Raw genomic sequence first — 26,810 nt, 5'->3', positions numbered from 1 at the left:
GGCACTGCTCCAGCTCCAATACAGGGCTTGCAGGGCTGCTAGGCGCCTTCACTGTGTTGCTTCTGTCTTATCAACATGTTGTCAGATCTGATGCGGATTCAGGAGCTTTAACAGTCTGACTGTGACCACCAGGGGAATCAGCCAGCAAAGCCCAGGATGGGACTTTGATGAAGAAGGAAACTGAGGTTGTAGAAGACAAATTGCTTCCTCCAGCCCCTGGTTCCGGACAGCGAAGAGCTTTACCTACCCCCAGTTCCCCACCCTTCCACCCCCCAACAGTCTGTCGGCAGGGGAGGAGAAAGGAAATAATAAGTGGGGTGAGGGGCAGTGTTTCGGGTGGGGGTAGTACCTGCAGAGAAGGGCCTGGTCTCTGGGCAGAGTGAGTGCAAACACGATCTGAGGGTGTTCTTGAAGCTGGGAGGTGTAGAGGTGTAGCGGTTATGGTGTCTCCTGAAAAGGTGAATATTATGCTGTGACCAGGCCTGCTTTTGAGCGTAGCATGTTAGATTTAAGGTATCTTTTGAAAAATGCTTTTATAATCTTAATATTTGTGTATCACTGTATATAAGCATCAACAATTGGGAGAAAGATACCAGGCAAGTATTTCTGAATCAGGAGCTTTGCAGGGGTTCCTGCGGCTCCTCTCTGCAGGTAAGGGGCTGCAATTTGCAGCTCCTTGTTTTTTCTTACACTTAACTCACCAGCTCTGTTTGCAGATTAGTCTTACTGGGGACTGTGGGAGGAGCCTTGGGGAGGGGTGGGGGAGGGGCTGGCTCTGGGTGAGGGGCATGGGGGCCCAGAGCTTGTGGGTCTCTGTTTTCTGGAAGTACAGAATTTGCATGTGGGCTGAAGAATGCATTTGGAAATGTCTCCAGTTTATTTTTATTGCAAAACAGTATCTAATGAAAAGGCAGGAAAAGGCCCATGAGCCGCCAGCTCACTCATCACCCATTTCGGCTTTCCTAGCATTCTTTTCTCTTTGATCGGGAGAACTTTTCCTCTCCCTGTGTTTGTGGGCACGGAGACGGAGACGGAGACGGAGACGCAGCCTGCCTTTTCCCAGCTGGAGACAATGCGGTTGTGATAGTGTTTCTTTAAGGAAGGCATAAGTTCCCAGAGAGCTTGCATGTGACTGACATCCCGCTTTCAGCCCTGGCACCTTCCGTGGTTACCCAGCCCCAGCAGCATCAGCATCATCCCTGAGCACCACCAAGTGTGTTCCAGAACAACCGCTATCCAAAAAACATTCTTTTAAAAAGGAGTTCCAAGGAAATGACAAAAGTTAGCATTCCCGGATTAAAGAGAGAGGGACTGGGTTTTTCTAATTTGGGATGAGCAAACCCTTCTGGAGCAGTGTCCCTGGGTGATGTCTGGAAAGCAGTGTCCATCCCTATGTCTGTCCCTGTCGCCAGCCGTGGCCGCAGCAGTTATGGCACTGTGTCTGGTGGGGGAGAGAGGCTGCCCCTTCCGCCCCAGACCTATGTGTGTGAGTCCAGGAAACAGCCCAGATCAGGGCCCCCATGTCTTGTTTTCCTGCAGCTCTGCTGGGGGCTGGCCACCTTCAGCCTGTCCTCACAGCCAGCTGGGGAGGCAGTTGTGGGGGGCGGGGAGGACCATGTCTTCCTTCTTCCCCTGGAAAGCGGGAGACCTGAAGGGCTGCGCTTTTATTTCTTCTGCCATCTTTGAAGAGTGACAGCTTTTCTCTATTCAGTCCTAGAATTGCTTCCTGTTAAAGAGCGGCTCCTGGGTCCTGGGACCCTTTGAGATCTTCAGCATCGCTTAGGTGAAATTCTCTACCTCCAAGGAGAGCTGGGACCTGCTCTTCCTCCAGAGCAAGCTCTCCAGTGCTATGGATACCGAATCCACCTACTCTGGATATTCATACTATTCAAGTCATTCCAAAAAATCTCACCGGCAGGGGTAAGTACTCTCAGTGGGATTGGCTCAGCATGGTGGGAACTGTAGGTGGCCCTGGCATCTTGGACTCACTTCGCAGCTCCTGAGGGCTGGAATGACATCCAGTGGTGCATGTTTGCATGTACGCATGGTGTGTGTGTGTGTGAGTGTGAGTGTGTGTGTGTGTGTGTGTGTGTGTGTGTGTGTGATCCAGTGGTGCATGTTTGGATGTACGCATGAGTGTGTTTGTGTGTGTGATGTCCAGTAGTGCATGTTTCCATGTATGCATGTGTGTGTATGTGTATGTGTGAAACGTCCACTGGACATGTTTGCGCGCGCGCACGTGTGTGTGTGTGTGTGTGTGTGTGTGTGTGTGTGTGTGTGAAGCTGAGCTCTGAGAACACTGGAGATGCATGGGGAATAACTGCCCGGTGCATTTTATAGTCTCCTTTGCAGCTGATGGTCTTCATTTCTTACAACTAATTTTAAATTAAAGTTTCTTCCCCACAGTGGAAATGTTTTTCATTTTTAAGTACTTCTCATATGTGTCAGATCTCCTGGAGCCTACCAAGAATGTAAATGAAAGTAGTTTTTTTTCCCCAAAAATGTTAATTTGTTGCTTTTTGCCCAGAGCTGCTGATTCATTGGCCATTCTGGCTTGCCTCGAGACTGGCGCTGCAGTGGTAGGATTGCTTTGGGTCCTTCTCCTGAGTGCTGTTCCCAAAGCCACGCCTAGGTTTTCTTTTCTTTTACTTTCTTTTCTGGGTTTTGGGGTCACACCCAGTGGTCCCCTGGCTTTGTTCCTGACTCTGTGTGCAGTAATCACCCCTCGTACTGCTTGGGGGACCTTATGTGCTCCCAGGGATGGAACCCAGATCGGCTGCATGAAAGGCAAATGTCCTACCTGCTGGACTCTCGCTCCGAACCCTGTGCCTAGGTTTCTAAAACGCTTTCATGGGGGGCAGGGACAGCTCAGTTCTCCCTCCTTGGTGCCAAACAGGTTTGCGCTGGCATTGCCAGGGCCTGCTATCTGACAGCCCTGCAGAATGTTGGCTGAGTCGCAGATCAAGGGGTGAACAAGCAAATTCACCAGACTATTGTGGGGAAGTGCATCACCACAATCACAGCCTTGCTGTTGAGACTCCTGGTCTGTGAAATGGGTATGGTGGGCCAACCCAGGACAGCTGGGAGGAAGCATGTATAGGGTGCTCAGAAGGAGATCGCTCACTAGTGGCTGCTGGCGTCTCAGCCTCATGTCCAAAAGCCCCAAGTCACAGTTACCTGGAGGGGAGACCTTCTGGAATGGAGGGGAATGGTGGTCCCATGATCATTTCCCTACGTGCAGCTCCAGACAGGGGGAGGTTTCGTTTCCACGAGCAGCAGTAATCGTGTAGCTGATCAACACATTTGCCAATCCAGATGAACAATTGCAGACAGGGTTCAGGAAGCAGATGGTGAGGTCATCCCTGGCTATGAGGGAAGGGACATAAAACAAGACGGTAACAGGCGGGAATTGATGATGGTTCTGCTTTCTCTTTCTGGACTCATTCAGTCTGTTAGAATATGTATTTTGTAGTGAAAACAATGGGATGAAATTGTGACAGAAATGAGGTTTTCGAAGATTGCTTAATGACATGAGGAAATGCTCATGAGGCCACATGGTAAGCAACTTTTAGGTGCCAGAGGGGTAGGATAGAGGGTGCAGCCTGCAGGAAGCCAGTACTGGGGCAGATCTCTAAGCCCCACTGGGTCTGCCCCCCATCAAATGAAAATGAAATAAAAAGCAAGAATCCAAACATGCTACATCATGATAGTTGCATATTCTGAGCAGATGCTCATTGCTGTGCTGTGCACACCCATCTCTGGGATAGCATAATGGGTGGCTTTTCAAAAATTGCATGATTTCCTATCATTTTATGTATTACTTGTCTAATCATGAAGCTATGGGGAGGAGGGGCATGAAGATACAAAAGGGTTTATGTTGGTGCCATGACCAGTCACCAGGGAAGCGGGAGGTGGTGGGGTGGATGGTCTCCGAGGTGACCCCACAACCTGGACTTGGAGAAATCCTTCCACCCTCTGGCAATAAGAAGGTAAGAATTGCTTTCCTCTTGTGGGAAAACCTATCATAGTAGTTATGAACTACCCAAAATAGTTGCTTAAAATTATTAGCTCTTGGAGCTGGAGAGTTAGTACAGAGGGTAGGGTGTTTGCCTCACATGCAGCTGACCCGGGCACAATCCCAGGCATCCCAGATGGTCCCCTGAACCCTGCCAGGAATGATCCCTGAGCACGGAGCCAGGAGTAAGTCCTGGGCTCTGTCGAGTGTGGCCTCAAACAAAAATATCACTCTTTTGCCTCTCTGAACCTGTTGATTCTGCACACCCTCCTGCTCCATCCCACACTTCAGTGATGGGAGAAGATCTTGGAGGGTCTTGGGTGTGGAAATCCTAGAGGAAGAGGCTTTGCAGTGTCCTGAGCAGGAACCATCAATGGCTTCCTTCATCTGTATAGTGTCACAATTGTCACACTCCAAGGACCCCAAGATGCTATTTGTACAGTGGTCTTGAGACCCCAGGAATCTGTCCTGCAGTGTCCCTTGTAGAGAGCATAGCTTCCCATTCAGATACCTTGCACTGCTCTTGTGCCCTCTTGAACCCATGTGGAAAGTGCATGACTAATGGTGATATAAGCTCACACTTCGAAGATCACATGGAATGTGACCAGTGATGCCTGCTTTGAGCTGTCCATGGAGAAGGGGGAGGTCTAGAGGGGTTGAGCTGGGCTCTCCACAGGCTCACCTCTTGGACGTTCTTTTAGGGCAGGCCCTGCAGTGTGGTGTTGCTGTGGGGCAGGGCAGAATCCCCTAAGGGTGTGAGCAGGCAGGCAAGCATTTATCTGGGCCCATGAAGAACAGAACAAGGTACCGAACTCCTGGTGTCCTCCCAGCTATAGGACTCATGCCACCCTGTGAACTCTGCCTAGGGGTTTGTGGTGAAGTTGAGCAGCAGAGCAGAGCAGGAAGACACCTTGTCTGGGGTGATGTCAGTGGAAGTCTGTCTCAGGAAAGGACAGATGGGTGTGCTGAGTTTGAGATGCCTGAACACAACGGCATCATCTTTGGGGGCTATCTAGGCTCCAAGCAGATGACAGGTGACTCTTTTCTGACAGACAGGTGACTGGTCTGGTGTTGTGATGTCAGCCATCTCCAGAGAGTGTCCAGTTCACATAGGGCCAGAGCTGATTCTAGGCCAGCTCCCCTAGTCTCTGCTTTATCCCCTTCTGTTCCTAGGTGAGGCTTAGCAACTGCCAGGACACTCGTGACCACCCAGGGTGCCTGCTTGAATGAACTCTTAGTCTATTTTTGGGTTTTTTGTTTGTTTGTTTGTTTTGTTTTTTTTTGGTGGTGCTCAGGGCTTTCTTCTGACTTTCTCTAACTGGAGATTGCTCCACTTGGTGCTTACAGGATTGATCATTCAATCATTGTGGTGCCCGGGGATCAAACTTGGTAGGCAGCATGCAAAGCAACTGTCTTAATTTTTTTTTTGAGTTTTTTTTTTTGTATCTTTGAGAGTTCTAAAAATTGGGAAGTGGTACCTACACCTGGTAGTGAAATGTGAAATCTGGGGGTAGAGAGTTAACATTATTCACCTCAAGTTTTAAGGTTAACTCCCAGGCATCTATCTCAAGAACACAAAAATATGAATCAGAAAGGACACATGCATACCTATGTTCCTAGCAGTACTGTTTATGATAGTCAGGATCTGGTTGATTGTAGTGCAGTGACAATACTATTACAGTAGCTGCCTGCCCAAAAGTGGACAAGTGAATAAGAAACTGTGGTGTTTGGATGTCGTGGAATGCTACTTAGCCCCCAGGCAAGGTGAAATCTTCAGTTTGCTGTGACTTGGATGGAATTGGAATGTGTCATACTAAGTGAAGTGAGTTAGGAAGTGAAAACTATCAGATTATCTCACTTATATGTAAAAAGCAGGAGTTTTCTTCCCCATGGAATAAACCTGAGACGTGATCAGTAGAAATTGGAACTGAGGAGACTAAGGGGGTGGGAGGGGTAAGGCTTATGGGACAGTGGTGGAAATTCCTGGACACTGGTGGAGGGGTTGGTTCCCAGCTCTACATTGACTTCAGTATGATGTAAAAAATGACACCTCAATAAAAAAATGATTGAAAAAATCTTTAAGATTAATTAGTGTTTGGAGTAGGCTGGTTGATCCTCTGGAAACCCAGGCTTCCCAGGCTGCTCTGAGCTCGGTAGAGAGCAGCAGGAGTAACTGGGAGGGGGAATGAGGCTAACTCCAGTGACTAATGGGCTAAGTGCAGTGTCCAAATGCATTTTCGAGAGCTGCCTGAGTGGCAGGGACTGGGGTAAGGCTTCTATTCCCAGGTAGTTGGCTGCATAGACCAGCAGTGGGAGGAAGCCGCCAGCCAGGCCCAGACAGTAAGAGGGAGAAAGGACAGGTAGTGGGTGGTGGTAGAGAAGGAAAGGGAGGAGTAACCGGTGGGGCCGGCTTTCCCCAAATAGAAAACAACAGAAATAATCTTCCCAGGAAATGCCACTGTATGTGGGAATGGGGAGGGAACTGACAGGGATTCTGGCTGGAGCAAAGGAGTGTTCCAGAAGCCCCAGGTGGGCTTGGCTCTAGAATTGCCCGAGTAGATGTGCTTACACACACACACACACACGCACACACGCACACACACACACACACACGTGCAGGTGCAGGCATATACCCAAGAGTCCTTTGTTTTTGGACCACACCCAGCAGTGCTCAGGGCTTACTCCTGGCTCTGCACTATGGAATCACTCCTAGTTGACTCTGGGGACCATATGGGATGTCAGGGGATTGAATTCAGGTCAGCCACGTGAAAGGCAAGCATCCTACCCACTATACTATTGCTTCAGCCCCCAACCTCCTTTGTGTTCTCAATTGCCCTTCCCCCCCCTTACACACACACACACACACACACACACACACACACACACACACACACACCTCTTCCTCTATAGGCAGATGTGTGGGAACGACTCAGATCAAGGTGCGAGGCCTGAGACTGGCATACTAATGCCCGCGCTCCCCAGGGTGCATGTCTGTGACACCATTTCCAGTGGTCTGGGAGGAAGCCTGCATCCCTGGCTGCTTAGCTCCAGATCCCAGGTCCCCTGAGCTGCCTTTTCTGCTGAGGCATCGCAGGGTTTTCTTTGGAGTTCCAGACTTTGGGGATGAATATCTGAGTGTCTGGTGCAGTCCATAGGCCATGCTGTGGTTCCCACTCTGTGCGCAGGAAGAGTCGGGAAGGCAATATTTCTGTTGGCTGTCAGTTTTCAGCTGTAGCTGCCAGGTCTTTCCCCTGCAGTTGCTGAGAACCCTTGATTTGACAGTCCCAGTACAACAGACTTTTCCTGGGAGGGGGGGGGGGTGAATAGCATGCATCCCACACTGAGCTCTCACAGCAGGGGGAGGCTATTGGCCTATGGCACCCTTCAGTGACTGTCTTTCCAGCTTCTCATCTCATGCCATTTTAGCATGTTGACACCAGCATGTTCTGCCAGTAGCTCACACTTGAATGTGGTTTAATTAACACAAATTGCAGTGCTGGCTTGTGTCAGCACAGTAAAGTATAAGCGGATGTGCTCTGCAGCTCTGCACCCTCAACATTCACACCCCCACCCCCCAGCTGGGATTGAGTCCCTTTAGTGAAGCCAATGGGTTTGACTGCCTAGCAGGGTTACAGAGTCACTCCAACACCACCTCCCGTGTCTGCGTTCTGGTGGTGAGCCGGGGGTGGGGTGGCGGGGGAGGGGGGCATCTTGTGTGTGGTCTCCTGATGCAGGATGGGATTCCTGTTGTCCGTCCATGTCGTTCCGCCCCCCCCCGCCTCCCCCCCCCCCCCCAGATCTGCACTGTGGTGTGTTCTCTGCACTCTGCACTCTCAGCTTTGAGAAGCATTGGTTTCAGGTTTCAGCCTTGGAGGGTGTGAAACCCTCCTGGGTTTATCAGATCATTTGTTCTTACTGGATTCCCAACAGGTGTTCCCTGGTGAATTGTTAGACAGTCACTTCTCCTTTGGGTGTTGGGGGCCCTTTAAGAGCCCAGAGTGTGGCTGGGCCAGAGGCAGTGTCTTGGTGGCTTCCTAGCTGCTTCCCCACCTGCTTTCTGCCTTGGGTGTATGTTTAGACTCCAGGAGCTGGCACTTAGTGAAAGTATTTGGAGTTTTCAATGAAATTTGTGCTGTCACAGGATTTGACCCGTGAGCTGCATGAGTAGATGGATGTGTGAGGGGAGCACATAATGTGGCCCAGGGCTGAGAGAGTGGCCAGACAGCAGGGCAGTGGGGAAAGTGGAGACCTTAAGACAGAAGATGCACTTCCTTGGTCTGGCCAGGTGGGTACCAGCAACTGGCAATTCTAGACTTGATCCAAACTGCATTTTCTGAGGACCGACTAGCCTGTGGGAAATCTCGGTATTTCTCATGGCTAGTCCTCTCACCCTTTCTCCTTTGGCTGGGTGCTCCGGAAATTATGGGGGGTGCTGGGGGTTGAACCCTGGCTGGTCATCGTCGAGGCAAATGTTACCCTGCCCTGCTGTTGCCCTGACACCATGGCCATTCCTTTGGACGTGAGTGTCTGGTGGCTCAGTCAGCATATGGCCTATGCCGTCAGGGTCACAGTCTGCACAGCTTTCACAGCCTTTGCAGGGGTCTGAGTAGCTTATCAAGTGCAGGACATGAGGTGGAGCATTAAGCAAGTTTACACAGGAGAAAACTTCCAATACTCTTTAGATCAGTGCAACAGAGTGGGCCTGCATTCTTGTCCTGAGCTCGTAGTACCCTGAACAGCCACTCATGGAAATGTGGGAAGTCACTCAGCTTCCAGAGGCCTGTTTCCTAATCATCAGATGGGGACAGTCACAGCAGCCTGTGGGGTTGTGGTTAGGATTGAATGAGATTTCAAAAGCTAACAGTGAGCTGCTCAGCTTAGTGGAGTAGAGAGTGGGGTGACTGACACTGATGGATGGCTCTGTCTGTGCAAACAAAGCCCTTTCCCAGCCACTCCCTGTAGGGCTGCTTAGAGGAAACTCACGAGCCGCGTAGCACGGGCACATCCATGCCTCAGCGTTCACGTGGCCATAGTGTCATGATACTGTGCACTCCTGGGATTAGAGTACTAGCAGAGGAGTCCAGGGTCGTGGATGCCTCCCTGAAGTTTGAAAGAGCCAAGGGCACTTGTCTCAGCAGGGATTGGCAAGGTCCTGGTCTAGCCATCTGAAACCTGCCTGCAGTTTGCTTGCTAAAATTAGCAGGTTAGGGGCCAAAGAGATAGTATAGAGGTTGGGGTGCTTCCCTTGCAAGCAGCCAATCTGGATTTGATCCCTGAGTGTAGAGTAAGCCCAAAGCACGACTGAGTATGACCCCCAAGAAACAAAATGAAAAATACAATAAAAGTAGTGGGGTGATAGGAGGTGTGCATATAGAGTATCTCCTTCTCCACAGTAGGCGTGCCTTCAGTTCTGATTGCAGTTCTTGGCCTTGGCTAGTAGAGATAAGAACATCCACCATGCTCTGAGCAGTTCCTTTACTGATGTCTGCAATCGTGATCTGTGCTGTGATCATTATCCCCATTTTATGGAGGAGGAAAGGTTATTTACCCAAGGTTGAATAACTTGGGCAAGGTCACACGCGTGGTTGAAGCAGAACTTAGATAGGCTGTGTGAAAACTGGGAATGAGGAAGGCGAGGGTTAGGGATGGGCAGCTGGCAGCCTGCAGGACCAGACCTGCCTGTCTCAGACTCCGAAGGGCCCCTGGGGAGGGGACTCCTCTGGAGACTATTCACAGTGGGGGTAGAACTGACAGCTTTACATACATGGTTCGTGCCCATGTTGTGACCTCTGAACTTTACACAGTAGCTGACTCTTTCATAATTTCATGATTGACCCACAGCAGGGTAAGCTTAAGTTTGCTCTGCAAGACCACCCAGGGAGTTCATTTGGTGGAAAATAAAGCTGCAACTTGCTTTCCTTAGGAGACCTAGTATTTGTTTGTCTGTCTGTCTTTCCCTCTCACTCTCTTTCTCCACCCCCCCACCCCAACCATTGTCCTGCTCCTTTGTTCCTTTCTGTGGGGGTATTTGAATTTGACTAGGACCTTTGGTACTGACTTTTACTTTGGATTATTGGATTCCTAGGCAGGAGAAGTAAATGATTCTGTGTTCCTGTTTAGAATTCCCTTCCTTTTCTCCTCCAAAAGTGTAGGGTGACAGCACATCTCATATTTTGGGTGAACAGATCAAAGCAGAAATATTTCATAGTGTTATCCCAGTAAAAATACTCTAGAAAGGAAGATAATAAAACTTACCATGGATCAGTTTTGTACTTTTACAATTTAAAAATACCTTGACTAGAGAAATTCTAAAATTTACAGTTTCAAACTTAGTAAACATGCAATCCCTGTTGATAGAGGAAGAGTGATTTTGTTTTGGGTGTTGGAACAGCAGAAAGAATGGAGTATATACTATGTATGGAGGAAAGAGAATCTTCCTATACGGGATGGTGGCAATCAGAAATTGTATGTGTGTGTGTGTGTGTGTGTGTGTGTGTGTGTGTGTTTGTGCACGCGCGCACGCACACATGCACACACCAGAATTTTCCTAAATTCAGAATGAAATGTATATTCTGATGAAAATACAAGCATATGCTACAATTATGCTAGCTTTTTTCCTTCTTTTTAGGGAAAGAAATCGAGAGAGGCATAAATCACCCCGAAGTAAAGATGGCAGAGGATCAGAAAAATCTGTCACCATTCAAGCTCCCACAGGAGAGCCGCTGCTCGCTAATGACTCCAGTAGGACTGAGGAAGTCCAGGTAAAGCTCCAGCCATCTGGAAGCACACTGCCACTTGAGCAAGATCCTTTTTGCTAAATATTTTCCTAAGTCTTGTTGCAGTAGGTTCCCTTGGGTTTTTAATCTTTATTTTGCTAGTATGTTAATTAGTTTATCTACTACTCCCGTGGTTTCTTGTTGGTCTAAAAACAATCTGCCCTTCTATTGGCTGACTTGAAAATTCTTCTGCCGTGTGATTGGCTAGCCTGCTTAGAATGGCATTGAATGAAGCCTGCAAGGTTGAGGGCAGAGGGAGGGAAAAAAGTTTCAGGCTACAATCTCTCTCCAGAAAAGTGCTAAAGATTCATTCCATAGTGGAACTGTGTAAGAGAGAGAAGGAAACTTCTCCACAAACCTGAAATTGTGCTGGGAAAAAGATCAAAGAGATAAAATTCCGCCTGCCTGGATATCTCCACTAAATGATTGAAGTAAGTTGGGGTGGCCTCTGGTGTAGGAAAGTATAGATGGATGCAACAGGTGTGGGGTCAGACAAAAAGATGGGCAACGATATCTCAGACAAGTTTGGAGATGAATGGCAGTCTGTGTAACCTGGTACCAGGCCTAGCCTGGAGTCCTGGAGGTGGCAGGCTGGGGTGTGTTTCCTCTGTGAGGGGCATCATGAGACCTTATATACCACTGTTGCTCAAGAATGCAGGGACTCAGTGCTCTGGGTCCTGCAGAGTTTTAAAAAAGCCCTTGGGGGCGGAGAGATGGTGCCAAGGACTCAGGGCCATGCTTTGCATGTCGCAGTCCCACATTTGATCCCCAGCACCTCATGGTTCCCTGCGCCCCCGGGGTCGTCCTACACTACCAGATTCTGGCCCCAAACCAAACCAGAGCCAAACCAAAAACATAGTAGAAATTAAGATTTTATATTAAATCATTAGATTCTTAGGTACTGATTAAAAAAAATGTTTTACAAAGATGTTTGGACTTTTCTGAGTTCTGCCTCTTTGGCAGACCATCTGATTTAAGTAAATATCGGAGCTCTATCCAAAACAAGTTTGCACACACAGCTTGCACCACTCCTGGAATACATGCGTGCCTTGGTCCCAAATAAACTGGTATGTGAACATAAAGCCAAATAGCTAAGCATTCGTGTGTATGAACCTGTAGGTGGAAATATGCTTATGGTCAGGTAGATGGACTGAAAATGGAATTCCTAGGCACATACAAGGCTGACTTGGATCCCAAAGGTGCAGCCAGGAGCACAATGTGGGATTTGTTCAGTGAGAAGTGAATGTCTCTAGGACTGACCGTTAGATTGTTTTGCCTAGGACAGCCCGAGGGATGGCAGGGGTTTGGATAGGGAGTGAGTGGGATGACCCTGAAGTGTAACAGTTCCCTGTAGGCAGTTGCAGGGGACCAACGCTAAAGACTCGCCTCTTCACATCTCAGAGGAAGCGGCACTAGGAAGCGGTTGGAGCTTACTTTTTTTTTTTTTAATTTTTATTAGTGAGACATCATGAGGTACAGTTGTAGACTTACAAGTTTTTGTGCTTGGGTTTCAATTATACAATGATCAAAAACCCATCCTTCCACCAGTGCCCATTTCCCACCACCACAGATCCCAGTATCCCTCCCACCCCCCATCCCCCCCATTCCACCCTGCCTCTGTGGCAGGGCATTCCCTTTTGTTCTCTCTCTCTTATTGGGTGTTGTGGTTTGCAAAAGAGGCAATGGGTGACAATCATGTTTGGTCTATAGTCTACTTTCAGCATGCTTCTCCCATCCTGGGAGGATCCTCCCAACACCCTTTATTTGGTGCTCCCTTCTCTAGCTGAGCTCCCTTTTCCCCTAGCATGCATGTGTGGTTGGCCTCCAAGCCATGGAGTAAAATTCCTGGTACTAATCTCGGCCATTCTTGGGTGTTAGTCTCCTATTTTGTTACTTTATGTTCCCCAGATGAATGCAATCTTTCTGTGTCTATCCCTTTCTTTCTGAGTCATTTCGCTTAACATGATACTTTCCATGTAGTACCACTTGTATGTAAATTTCATGACTTCATCTTTTCTAACAGCTACATAGTACTCCATTGTGTAGATGTACCAAAGTTTCTTTAACCAGTCATCTGTTCTCGGGCACTCAGGTTTTTTCCACATTCTGGCTATTGTAAAGAGTGCTGCAATGAACAAACAATTGCAGATGTCACTTCGACTATACTTTTTTGCCTCTCTGGGATATATTCCCAGGATGGAATGGGATGATGTAGTGGGTAAAGCTGGGACTTGGACCCTTGTAGGCACCATTGTGACCCAGGTCAGTCATACCCTCAGGGCGTCTTAGTTTCTTCACTAGCCAGATACAGCCAGCATCAAACACTCTTAGACCCTCTCCTGAGAGCACAAAGCTTGAGGAGGCCCTTTGGGCATCTGCATTTTGAAAGCACAGACATATACACATTTTTAAAGGAGTGGGGAGATTTCTTTCACTAGTCTTCAGGAAGGAGAGAGTGAGTGCTAAGATCAAAGAAGTATGGCACCAGTAGAATCCCCACACAGGATGAGTAATGCCTATCTCACATTGATTATTAGCTTAATTTGAGGCCGAGTACAAAAGCCTGGAAGCAGTATTTGTTCTTCACTGTTAAACTGTAAACTTTATGTATCCTCTAAATTTCTGTTTTCAGTCCTTAAATATTTTTGTTTAGTAAAAGCAAATTTACCCAGAGAGATAAACAGACCTTGGGAGTATAGTTGGATAAGTCTTAACCACCCCATAAAACTATATCCCACACTTCTGTCATATATTTCTAATCACTCTTGAAAATTTTCTTATGTTCTAAGTCAGTCCCTCCAAGGACAAATCCTGGTTTGATTTTTATCACCGTACATGAGATTATCTTTTTTAAATTAATCATAATTCTTTGTTTGCTTTGGTGGGCACACTAACAGTGCTTGGGGCTGACTCCTGGCTTTACACACGGGAATCACTTTTGACACTGCTTGGTGGACCATATGGAGTGCCAGGAATCAAACCCTGGTAGGCTCGTACAAATGTCTTACCCACTGTGCTATCTCTGTGGCCCCAAGATTGGTCTGTTTAGGGATATCATAAAATTGGATTCTTAGTCTTTTGTTTGGTGTTTTCACCCACTATGATAACTTTGAGAATTATCTATGATTTGGTGTCTTTCAGTGATTGTTCCCCCCACCCAAACCCCCCAAATCAAGCAGACTTGTTTGAGTGCACCACTATTTGTTAGCAATTCTCCAGGTAGACAGGGATTTGGGATACCCTCTTGGCTGTTTTGAGAAAAGCTGTTAAAGAGTTTGGAACCAGTCATTTTGTCGACATGTGTTTTAAATTGTGTTTTAAATTGGGTAAAAACATGAGTGTGGAGTTGCCAGGCCAGTGTTGCCGCTAAGTATGTGTTTTAATGTAAAGGAAACTGCCAGTTCAGTTTGTGCCTTTCTGTACCTCCACTGGCAACCTCTGATGCCTTTGACAGTCCTGGCTGCTTCTAACCGCTGTCTTAAATAGTTATTTCAGTATCACATTCTATGTGCTAACTTGGAACTTCCCACAGAGAACTATTTATTTACGTGTGTTGCCTGTCCATGTAATAGCTTACATTTTTAATCATTATTATATAGAAGGTGATTTGGCAATGAGATTTCTAGCTTGCTGATTGCTTTTTTTTTAACCCAAAAGCAGATATTTTTTTAAGTTGGTGTCTTACACATTTACCTAACTTGACTTTCCATTGGACTGTTTCCACAAGTTAAATGACCTATATGTATCTCCAAGGCAAAATACCTTTATTCCATGAGGCTTTTCATTCCTTCTTTCTCTGCTCCCGCTATGGAATGGAGTCACAGTGACCAGTGAAACAGCAGAGTCACCTTAAGCCCTGACAATTGAGTTTATTAAGTAAATGAAATAGTCCAGTGAGAACCTACCTCCAAGTTTAAGAAAAAGAAAAAAGAAGGCAGCAGAGTAAAAGACAACATCATAGAACCTTGGTTGTTTCTGACCCACAATGGTTTATTTCTCCTGAGAACACATTTTCAGGGGGGACTTGATCTTTCCTGGCTATGGATGATTAAATGACTTAGTTCGTTTAGTGGAAATGTTATCAGAAAGCTTTTTAAATTGGCTTTAAAGAACCACAGAGTTATTTTTTTAAAGATAAAGTGTGGGTGCCAGAGAGACAGTAACAGAATACTTGCCTTGCTTGTTGCCACTTTGGTGAAGATCCAGGTTTGATCCCGCCACCTGGGTATCTGGTCCTCTGAGCACCACCAGGAGGGTTCCCTGAGCACAGATTAAACCACAAATTAATGTGGCCCAAAACCAAAAACAAAAACTTTAAACAATTTTTTGTTTAAGTGTATGCTCGATGCAGGCAAGCTTTGATTTGTTCATGACGGTGTAAGTTCTCTCCCTTGGGTCTTTGCTCTTCCCAGTGCTGGAGGATTTTGTAAGCCCCCCCTTTCATCCCTTCTGGAGCTTCTGGGTTAGATTTTGTCAGCCTTTTATCACCCAGCCAGGAATTGAGAAGAAAATGCAGAGCCATTCCTGAGCTCTCAGGATTGTTTATTGCAGGCAAATAGCCCCTGGCCCTTTGAGGTTCTCAGGGATTCCAACAGGGTATAGTAACGAAGCACCCAAATAAACAAACAGGTTAAATCATGTTTCCTCTGCTAGAAAAGACACAAAGATGACGGTTTTTAAAAATGACAGTGCAAGTTGTTCATTTAAAAACCTCGGTGTTCCGAGAGTTAAGCTTTCCATTTTCCAGGGAGCTGGTGTCTATGCAACCTGAAGTCAGGACTGTGCAGGCTATTCCACCCCAGAAAGAGCTCTCCTGTGACCTGTTTTCACTGGGCGGGGATTTCTTCTGTGGCTGATCTCAATGAAGTTTTGGATCGCTGCATGATCTGGTTCTTTTGTTGGTGCCAAAATTCATCTGGGATCAGGAGCCCAGTTAGGGACCACAGGAAGGTGGCCCCAGGTAGCGCATGCCTCACTCTCTTTCTCCCTTAGGACGACAACTGGGGTGAGACCACAACAGCTATCACGGGCACCTCGGAGCACAGCATCTCACAGGAGGACATCGCCCGCATCAGCAAGGACTTGGAGGACAGCGTGGGGCTGGATTGCAAGCGCTACCTGGGCCTCACGGTGGCTGCCTTTCTGGGCCTCCTAGTTTTCCTCACCCCCATTGCCTTCATCCTGCTGCCCCCCATCCTGTGGCGGGACCAGCTGGAGCCTTGCGGCACAATTTGTGAGGGACTCTTTATTTCTGTGGCCTTCAAGCTCCTCATCCTCCTCATCGGCACCTGGGCCTTGTTTTTCCGCAAGCAGAGAGCAGATGTGCCACGGGTGTTTGTGTTCCGTGCCCTTCTGCTGGTCCTCATCTTCCTCTTCGTGGTTTCCTATTGGCTTTTTTACGGGGTCCGGATTTTGGACTCTCGGGACCGCAATTACCAGGGCATTGTGCAGTATGCTGTGTCCCTGGTGGACGCCCTGCTCTTCATCCACTACCTGGCCATCGTCCTGCTAGAGCTCCGCCAGCTGCAGCCCATGTTCACGCTGCAGGTGGTTCGCTCCACAGATGGCGAGTCCCGCTTCTATAGCCTGGGACACCTGAGGTAAGGGAACACAGAGGGAAAGGACCGCCGAGAACTGGGGGGAGCATGTGTGTGTGTGTGTGTGTGTGTGTGTGTGTGTGTGTAATACATACAAATGGCTAGATTGCTGATGCCCTTGTCCTTGAGTTAAGGTGGAACATTCTGGAGGGAAAGATCTTGCTAGAAGACAGTGAGGTAGAGGTATTGGTTGTGGGAGGGTGTGTCTGATGCACACCAACGGCTGCTGCCTTGTCCCTGACCTCCACACCAGAGGGTGCACAGAATCTCAGGTGTTCCCTTTGCCCACAGTAGAATTGTCATTGTTCCTTTTCCTGCTGCTCTCAGAGGTATCTTGCTTCAGGCAGTCACTCAGAGTCTCCAAACTTGTAGAAATTGAGTATCAAAGGCGTGCATGAGAAAATTCTCAAAGTCTTCCTTTCAACCTCAGTATCACATCTAGTTATTTTGTGGTCAGCTAGGAGAGTAATGAGCATTGTTTAGTTTATTATCATTTCCCCTTGGAGCAGGGACTTTGTCGAGCTTGTCTTGTTTCATTTTCCTTGAGACCATGGATGTAGCTATTAATCTCTGTAGTACAGATTATGGTTTGGGGTTTCTAACTAATTTGTACAATATGATATGGCAAGGCCCACCCCAGATTTCACCAGCTGACCCGATGCCAGGCCTGAGTGATGCTTGCTGATGGCATCTTTCATGTGGTGTTTAGTTTTTAGTGCTCCTCATGAGCCAGCTGGCAAATTGGAGGAAAGGGGAAACTCGAATATTCAGATAGAGAAAGAACAAGGCCCCATGAGGGAGGAAAACAGCATGTCTTCCTCAGCTCTGCCAGTCACATGCCCCATGAGCAAGCCTTCCCCAGAGCAGCCCGAGGTGCAGTGCCCTAGTAAGTTCTGATTCTTGCGGTTTTCAAAGATGGCACTATATAATCGACAGAACTATTTTTGTGAGTTGTCAAAAGGTTGAATAGTCTTTCATTTTTTTTTAAAAGCAAATCTGCTGCTTGTTAACTCTCCTAAAAAGTACATAGAAATACAGCAAGTACAAAAGTACAGCAAAGTCCCTGCTTGTTGACAAGAATGGGGTTTGGAACTTATTTGAAACACTAAAGAAAGAGGTTCTGGGGACTAGAGAGATAGTAGAACAGGCAGGGCATTTGCCTGCATGTGGCTGACCTGGGTTTGGTCCCTGGCACCCCATATGATCCCCCAAGCCCATCAGGAGTGATCCTTGAGGGCAGAGTTAGTAATACACCTTGAGCACAGCTGGGTTTGACCCAAAAAGAAAAAAGAGAGAGAGATAGAGAGGTTTTGTTGTACAAAGTGAGATGCTCCAAGTAGTTGCAGGAACCTTCTAAACTTAGACTGGATTACCAAGAATATCTTGGCCCTTTCACACTGTCTTCTATTCCTGGTGGCCTGCTGCAGTGTAGACAGTGTGGGAGTGCCCCTTATATAGGTGAGGGGTCTGCTATGGAGGAGGGAGCCCTGCTGTGAGCCAGCCCTGCACTGGACTGTAGCTCTCCCCAAAACTCATCTCCCACTTTTCTTGGTCCTGGTTTTCACAGTGAGCTACAGGATTTTAGTGGAAAGTGAATTTTTCTCTGAGTATCATTTGGGGGAGAAACCCAGGAGAAAAGAAGAGAAACTAAGTGACCTGTAATTGTCCTTATTGACAGTTTTTCAGTTTTGAAATCTTTCTCTTGTGATGGCAGGCGAGTGGAAGCCCAGGAACTGACCTGACTGAGCTGCAACCCTGCAGCCCCCACCCGCACCCCCGAATCTCCCTGCAGCCTCCAGGCCACACAGCCATCCTGGAGGCACATGTCATTATCCTTATCTGCAGAGGAGGAAGCTGAGGTGTAGGAGAGTTCAGGAGGCTGTCCATAGCCGCCCAGCTTCTCATGGTGGGAGCCAGGATTTGAGCCCAGGCTGATTCCAGAAAGATCCTAACAACTTCACTTTGAATAGATGTACTGGCTATGGTTTTTATTTTGTGAGGGTCAGTCAGACCATACCCGAAAGTGTTCAGTGCTTACTCCTGACCTTGCTCAGGGGGCTCTTTCTGTGATACTGGGGGTGTACGGGCTGCGGGGGCCACACTGGTTGACTGCATGCAGGGCAGGTGCTGTAGCCACTGTACTCTCTCTCTGGTCCTAAGTTCCTGTTCATGGTGCTGCTTCATTAGAGCTTGAGTGAACTTACAAGAAGCATTTTTTTTTTTTCAGGCTCCTCATGAGCCAGCTGGCGTGCTACCTGTATGTGTTTACTTTCTTCTATTTCATTTTTCTTGAAGTGCCAGGACCAGAGAGGTAGAAAATTGTCAGAGAGGGTGCGTCCCCCCCACTGTGGCCGTTCCTCACCTCCGTGCATTTATTCAGTCAACAAAGCCTGCTGTTGAGAACCAGTGCAATTTCCTGGATTCTTTGCCTAGTTAAACCTTTTAAACCTTTGGTTTGTTTTGGGGGGTGCCACACCTGCAGTGCTCAGGGCTGTCTTCTGACTACTCAGATATCACTTCTGGTGCTGGGAAAGAATCAGGGTTGGCAGCCTGTAGAGCAAGCACCTTACCCCTGTGCTATCTCTCCAGTTTCCCTTTTAACTTTCTATACATTGCATGTGCGGAAGAAATGGTTTTACAATAGCTGTCAAAGCACCCTGAAACTTAGTAGCATAGAAGAGTAGCTTCTTATGTTTCTATTCATTCCACGGGCTGGGCTCTGCAGGAGCTTCTTTTTTGCCTGTGTGGTTATTGGTCCCTGTGTGATTGTCGTCATATGATGAGTCAGCTGGGGTTGGGCTTTTTCTCCCATGATACCGACTTTCTCTTTCTCCCTAGGCCTCCCTGCTGGGAGAGTAATAACTTAATTAGGTAGCTGGATTTTTTGCCCCAGACTCCCAGTGGCTGACTCAAAAGCCAGACGCTCCCACGTGCTGAAAGCTTATGCCTGGAAGACTCATCCCTACTTCTCCTGCATACACTTGCTGAGGAACAAGTCAGAGCTCAGCCCAGATTTAAGGCGAAGGCAGGGCCAGATGGGGACTGGGGAAGGGCCGGTTCATGCAGTCCGTGACATGGTAGCCTCCCACTGCCAGCTTGGTCTCTTCTTTTGAGCCTGCTTGTTCTTGCTTTGCATGTAGTTCTTCTCACAAATTTAGTCACTGACTATTCCTCCGCCCCTCTCGGAGAGCCCGGCAAGCTACCGAGAGTATTCGATATGCCAGACACAGTAACAACAAAAGTCTCCAATGGAGACGTTACTGGGCCCGCTCGAGCAAATCGACGATCAACGGGAGGGCCTCTTTACCTCTTTAATTTTACATATATATATTTATTTATCTAGTGGGGAAGAGCTGCTCTAATGAGGCACATGAAACATCAGTGAAAAGTGGTAGCTGATAATCATCAAGAGAAACCCTAAAAGAACTCTTGTCTCAGTCCTTCTGGAAAGTTGTGCCTTCACTCTCCCCGCCACCCTGCCCACCCCACAAATTCTTAGATGGAAATAAGCATGACCGCATGCTTTGGACAGAGGAGAAAAGATGATCCTTTTGGTTTTGTTTGGTGCTGCTTACCTTACATGTGGCCAACCCAGGTTCAATCCCCAGCACCACATATGGCCTCCTGAGTCCCGCCAGGAGTGCTGAGCACAGACCTAGGAGTAGCCCCTGAGCAGCACCGGGTATGGCCCCAAAACCAACATAAATGAATGGACAATAATGTAAAAGAAATTTTCAGACAGTTGCCAAAAAAAGGAAGCCATACTAAAGGGAGTACCCAGGGTGTGGTTAGAGAACCGTGTGATGGGGGGGTTGGCAACCCCAGAGATTTATGGGCCATCTCTGTAGAAGCCAAAAATCATGATAGGATTATGTCAGTGGAAACATTGCCTGCTGAGTCCAGAGGAAACAGGTGGAGTGAGGGGAGGGTGCGAGCAAGATCATGTCACTCTAGGAGAGAGAAAACTGAGGCTGACAGTAGTTGGGGGGGGGGGGTCTTCAGGGCTGCTCCCCAGAGGCCCTGTGCAGCCACCTTCTTGCTGGCTTCAGAGGATGCCCTGCTCCACCTCAGTTTCCACTGGCCAGCTGGCCACTGCAGAGGGCTTTCTGGACCAAGCCATAAAAGCCGGTACTCACCATGCCAGTGGGCCTTTAGACAGAGCATGGAAACAAAGAGGATTGTTCTTACTGTTTGTTTTGGGAACCCAGTTGGCAGGACTCAGGGCTGACTTCTGGTTCTGTGCTTAGGGGAATCACTTCTGGCCATGTTCTGGGGACTAAATGTGGTGCTAGAATCAAACTGGAGTTGCCCACATGCAAGGCAGACATCTTAACCCCTGTTTTATTTCGCCAGACCCCAAAAAGGATTCTTCTTAAGGGTTTAGTTCTGATGGAATCAAGGGCTTGGGACTTGCTTAATGTCATCCCTTCCTTCTCTCCAGGGTCCCTTTGCTGACAGTGTCCTATCCTGTGCTTGTCCCACCAGGGCTTTGTGAAAGCACCTGGCCTACTTGGGGCACGGGTCATGCTGAGGAGAAACTTTGCCTGATGTTAATGAGACTTGGTTGGGGGAGTTCCCTGATTTAGAAGCTACTGAAATGAGGTTTTAGACATTCAGACTTTGGAGCAGATACCAGAATGAGTTAGTACTTTGGGAGCTCTTAGATGAATGGAATATATTCATGCAAGAAAGGCAGGGATTTGGGGGCAGCAGGTGTGGGCTAAATAGTGTCACCCACCATCACAGGCTGCAGCTCCACATCCCGATGTGGTTGCAATTGAAAATGTAGTATTTTAGGTTAAAGGAGATAGGGTCTGAGAAGAAATGGCCAGGCTGACCCGAGGCCGGGGCAGGGTCAGCATGGAAGAAGGGAGAAGGCTTTTAAGCGGCACAGAGCTCTCCCTAGAAACAGAACCCAGTGGCTCTTGATCTTGAACTTCTAGATTCCAGAGCTGTGAGAAAATAAATTTCTGTTGTTTCAGCTACTCTGTCATTTTGGTGATGGGCCCCAGACAGACCGAGGCTAGAACTTTCTGTATACTGGTGACTTTTGACCCCAAGGCCCCAGGAGGCCGCAGGGTCAGTGAGCAGTGCTGGAGCTGCCAAAACAGAGCTTTCATTGTCCCTCCCCCAGCTCCGCCACGTCCTGCCCAGGGCCTGGGCCTTGCTGCACCCCATTGTATTTCATCTCTCTAGTTGGCAGTGGGAGTTCTGTGGACAGTAGCATCACTGCAGCCATTCCAGGACCTGTCCAGCTCCCCGGGGAGTCTCTCGCCTGCGGTTCCCGGTCAGTGGCACCCACACCTGTGAGACACGGCTGCATCCCTGCCTCATGTTCGGCAGCCTTGGGAGTGTCCAGCAGCACCGACCCTAAGTCAGGGGTGTCTCTGAATGATGCCCTGCAGCGTGGGGTCGTACCATTTGCCTTTATGTTTTCCTGGACAGTCTCCACTTCAGAAATGGATGGTTTGACTTGTGTAACTGCTTTCCAGTAAGGATGTTTGTCGGCCCTCATCCCCAGTCCCCATGGCCCAGGAGGAAAACAAGGAGGTGCACAGAAGGCTGAGTGTGTCTGCCTTGGCCAGCTGGCCCGGCTGGGGTGGGGTTCAGGCAGGCCCGGTGCTGCCGTTTGTGGCTTAGCCCGTGGGTGCCTGCTCAGGGTGGCTGTGACCAGAGAGGAAGGAGCTGGGCACTGGCTACTCTGTTTGTCCAGCTGCCCGCTGGAACCACAGCTCACTGGCGCTCCTCCTGCAACTACCCACAGCTCTGCTCTGAGCCGCAGCAGTGACCTCGTAGGGAGCTCGGCTGTGGGGTCGGCAGCAGGGAGATGTGGGAAACTCAAGAAGCCCTGGCTCCTGCCTGGACAGACTCACACCACAGCCGCCCAATGTCCCCACTCCCTGCACATCAAAGTCACTTTGACATTGTGAGGGACATGCCAGGAGCCTTTCCAATGGCGAGGGGGCCCCTTGCGTGTCTGCACTCCCCTAGGCTAGAGCAGGAAAGGCCCCCGGCCTCTGCAGGCCAGGAGGTGCCCTTACTCCCTGTCCTCATCTGCTGCTCAGGGAGCAGGGATGGGGGGGCGGGGGTGTTACCCTGTTTTCGCCCATAGATTCAGCTCTGAAGAAGCCAGATACCCCTGGAAAGGCATTTTGTGCCCAGGACAGGGTGCAGCCTGCGGTCAGCCATGAGACCTCCAGTACACTGTGGCCACAGCCTCGCCTTCTCTGGGGGGCCCGCCTGGCTCAGAGGGGACAGCCCCACACAGGGCGGATGGTGGGTTCTCAGCCAGAAGTAAGGCACAGTGATAGCACTTTGTTAGGCAGCTCCTAGGTCCTGGCTCACCTCTGACTGATGGAGTCACTAAGACCCCCAAGGCCTGGTCAGTGCTCTGGGCAGGTGCACATGCCTGTCTCCTGGGAGAGCATCATTTACTTAGGAGAGTGATGGCTGTAGAGAGATGCTGAGACTCCCCCAACCCCCGGTTGATACTCAGGAGATTCTTTGAGTTCCCCAAACCCTGTCAACCTTCCTGCTGCTGTCAGCTAAGGGGCTCAGTGCCTGTCTGTAGCTGACTCCTGCCTGGACTGGGGAGCCCACGATGGTCGGTGTTGTGGCCAAATCAGCCGAGGTGCCAACAGGGTGGGCCCCTGAGCTGTGTCCCCTCCAGCAAACGCCCCCCAGTCTTGGGACATGAGGCGCCACAGGCGTCTCTGTCTTTCAGAGCTTCTGTCATCCCCCAACGTGTCATGCTGGAGCTGAGTCCCAGGGGTCACCTTCCCAGCCTTGTGTTCCGCGGTGCTCGTTGCCTGCTGCCAGTGGGGTTTGTGTCAGCTCCCTCCCCAGTGCAGCTGGAAGGCAAACATTTTAATTAAGAGGCAGGCTCAACAGAGCTCCGGGTTCCCCTGTGACAGTCTCCTAGTGGAGGGAAGGGGGCAGCATTCAGGGCTAATCATATCCTTGTCCCTGGGACTCTCCTGAATATGGCTGCAAATGAGCCTGACTCTGTCATACCAGAGCTGGCTCGGGTGGGGGAGGGGGGAGGCAGGGATACCCACAAACCGGGGGAGTTGCAGCTCTTGCTGCCTCTTGGGGAAGGCATGGCAGAGACCATTGGCCTGCCCTGCCCTGCTCAGATTTGGGGCAGAATTCCCTTTCCTTGACATTCCTGCAGGGCTAGTTTCAGGGGCCAGACTTGGGGTCTGTGTTGTAGCCTCCAGAGGTGGTTGAACACTTTGAAATGCAGAAGATGGATTGAGGTTGTGCAGAGCCAGGAATCGAATCCAGGTTGGCCAGTTGCAAGGCAGATACCCTACATATTGTATAGTCTCTCCAGCCCCGTGTCCTCTTATCAAGACCCCACAGACCATGACTAATTTTAATTCATTAGTTAAAGGCCCTCAAAGGAAGATCCCACTCTGAGACCCCAGGTGCATAAGGATTTGGGGAATACTGCCCAGCTGCCTGTTGCAGCTGCACAAAGCTGTTCTGTGACTTCTACATGGGGGTCCGCCATCCAGCCATGACAGAAACTGGGTTGTTCCTCCTCTGTGGGTCTTCACTGCAGCCCTCATGTCCCTGAAGTCGCTGCTTCCCTGTCTGGGTGCTGGTGGCACTTGCTCCTCACAAGCCAGAGGACTTGGGAGCTAGTGACGTTCATGTCCCAGAGCTTGGTCTCCAGGTGCTCATGATTCACACAGGACTGTGGATGGAGCGCGTAGTGCTGGCGAGGAGTCTTCTTCAGAACTCCCGTGTCTTTGTTCGGCTTCAGGAAATTGAGGCCTACACCGGAAGACAACCTGTGCCCCCTCACTTCTGTGCTAGCTGCCACGCTCATCACCTCTCTCACTCTCCTACCAAGTAATCAGAGTGGAGATCAGCATTTACCCGAGTTGCTCACATGTAAGAGACACTTCTGTGTTTATAGGGAGGAAGCCACTTCTGTCGACAAAGCTAAGTGGAACACTTTCACAGGTGGAAAGAAGTGACACAGAGCTGAATGAGGGTTCCCCTAGTCGCCCCTCCCCATTCTCTCCCTTCCTCCTGCTCTGGAGCACATTGAAAGCTACCTGTCTGAATAGGCTGGTGCCACAGCCTCGATGTTTCTGAGCTCAAGGACGTATATACTCATGGTGGAAACCACCATAGAATGAATCCAAGGCAAAGTGAATACCAAGCAGCTGTGTGTATATGTCATGTATACATGGTTGTGTGCATGTGATGGTTCAGATCTCGGTGATCTCGTCTGCAGAACCAGACTTAAAAGAGAGGAGGGTGAGTTGATTCCTTGAGGAATTTGCTGGGCTTTCACAGGAAAGAGAAACTGGGTGGGTAGCACAAAGGGTAGAACTTCAGGAGCCCTTCTATGCCAGGTGAGGCTGGATGCCACCTGCAGTGTGTCTGAAAACAGGGAGCAAATGGGGAATTGGAGCCAGAGACTTTGGTTTTGAGTCTTGAGTCTCTACTTTGATCAACATTAGTCTCCCCATGTCTAAAATTTCATGAAACAATGAAAGTAGAGGTTGGAAAACACTTCTATCCACAAATATTATATGAATATTTCCATTTTCAGCTCTCCCCATCTACTGCCAAATGCTGAGGCTCATTAATAATAGGATAATATTTTATACTTGCTTGAGGCTTTGTGTACTTTGTCATCGGTAAATGCTTCCCCTGACATCATTCCAATTTGTTCTTCTCAACAACTACGTACAGTAGTTGATATGATTGCCCTCAAACAGGCCGAGAAACAAGCCAAAAAAAGGGGAATGACTTATACTGGACTGCATAGTTGTAGTATTGGAAATCCAGGCCCTCTGACTTGAAGGCCAGTTTTTTTTCTCATTTGTGTACATTGGCTGCCTCAGTAGTGAGACTTGATTTTCGAGAGGCTGAGAGTTGGCAGGTAATGATGCATGCAAAGAATAGCATGACGTTATGTCTTAAGTCCTCAAGGAGAAAGGCATGAAGGGGCCCTATTCTGGAGCACTGCCTGTAGGAGTACCCTTGATGGGAGGGATGTGCATAGGGGCATACATGGGTACCCAATTTGCACAAACATGCAAACCCCCATGCCCCATTGTCAGCCACTCAGGCTGGACACTTATAGGTAATCTCTAGAAGAGACAGAAACCATTATGCCACCTCCAGTTTGGGAAGCAAGCAATTGGAGAATGTATTCCCAAGTCACTTATATTTTTCTTGTCCTGAATGCCAGCTGATTTAGAAATCTGGGAGAGTCCAGAAATTTGGAATTGTCCCCATTGATGTTTAACACATTCACATGGGCACATACCACTGGTGGCTCACACTTGATTAATTCATTAATTAATTAACCTCTAATTCATTGCAGCACCAATGTCAACACAGTAGGCTCAGAGACATCTGCCACGAGTGGGGTCTGACTTCAGCCAGAACCAGCTTTGTTTGGATCTCATGGCCTGTCAGCAGACTCTCTCGAGCTACTCACCGCAAGCAGACTGCCCAAGTCTTTTCATTATGACTCTGGCAGTAATTTGACTATTTTAGAAATTTGGAGCCTACTAACCAGATTGCTATCTCAGTGTTTTGTGGGGTTTGTTGTTGTTGTTGTTTGTTGTATGTACTTACCCTGGAAATGGGATAATTTGTTCAAGAGCAGATCCAAGAATTAGTGAAAGAGCCAAAGTGTTGTATCATGTATATTTCCTGTTGTACCTTGTATACTTCCTGTCATAGCAAATGTACGAAGGGCATGGGGTAGGCAGCCTTGGGGAGAGAGATAATAGTACATAAATCTGTTTTTGTTTTTTAGAATTAATCTTTCACAACTCTGTCATTTAGATTTCCATGAACTATAGCTGGAACTGCTTGAAGGTGCTTTTTTCCAGGTTAAAGGTGACACAGAGGTGAACCCTGCTTTCCGTTGCCATGGCAGTTGCATAACAGATGTCAATGACACTGGAAGTGCTTTCGTGCTTTTGATTAGACACAAAAGGCCACAGCATTTCACATTCCATTCTCTTTGTCATGAAGTGAAAGTAGGCCAGTAAGGCAACATGGTGAGCAGCAAGTTTCAGATTCAAAGGTGGCTGTTGAATTCCCTGGGACAATTGACTTGGTCCTTTGCCACCCTGTCCTTTGCAGGAGTTCAGGCTTGGACCAAGCAGAGTCAAGGAGATCGCTTTTCCATTGATAATAGCATTGGCTGCTTCTGATCCTGCAAATTCCATCATCCTTGCTGTTGTTACAAATGCATAGCTGGGATTCCTGTGTTTGTGTTTTCATGTGGAGTAGTTGGTGGCAGATAAGTTTCTCTTGGAGTGATGTTGATGTTCAGTTTTCCACAAAAAAAATGGGCTCGATGATAGTGTACTTCTTGGATAGTGACATAGGCGGATGTGTTGGAATGCTTAATTGGCTCAGGATTCTTTTTCTCAGGAG

At 48.6% G+C, this 26,810-nt stretch overlaps 1 protein-coding gene across 1 annotated transcript in view; it reads left to right on the top strand.

The window, feature by feature from the left end:
• VANGL1 (VANGL planar cell polarity protein 1) overlaps positions 1-26,810 on the top strand; it is a 45,087-nt gene that overhangs the window by 6,091 nt on the left and 12,186 nt on the right. The window contains exons 2-4 of the mRNA XM_056139124.1: positions 1,712-1,920; positions 10,644-10,776; positions 15,784-16,391. Coding sequence (XP_055995099.1) covers positions 1,850-1,920; positions 10,644-10,776; positions 15,784-16,391 — 812 coding nt within the window. The 5' untranslated portion in view covers positions 1,712-1,849. The remainder of the gene's footprint in view (positions 1-1,711; positions 1,921-10,643; positions 10,777-15,783; positions 16,392-26,810) is intronic.

This window comes from Sorex fumeus, unplaced genomic scaffold (genome assembly GCF_029834395.1).
Source record: "Sorex fumeus unplaced genomic scaffold, SorFum_2.1 ptg000131l, whole genome shotgun sequence".
Lineage (NCBI taxonomy): Eukaryota > Metazoa > Chordata > Mammalia > Eulipotyphla > Soricidae > Sorex > Sorex fumeus.
This window is presented reverse-complemented; position numbering and strand designations above follow the sequence as displayed.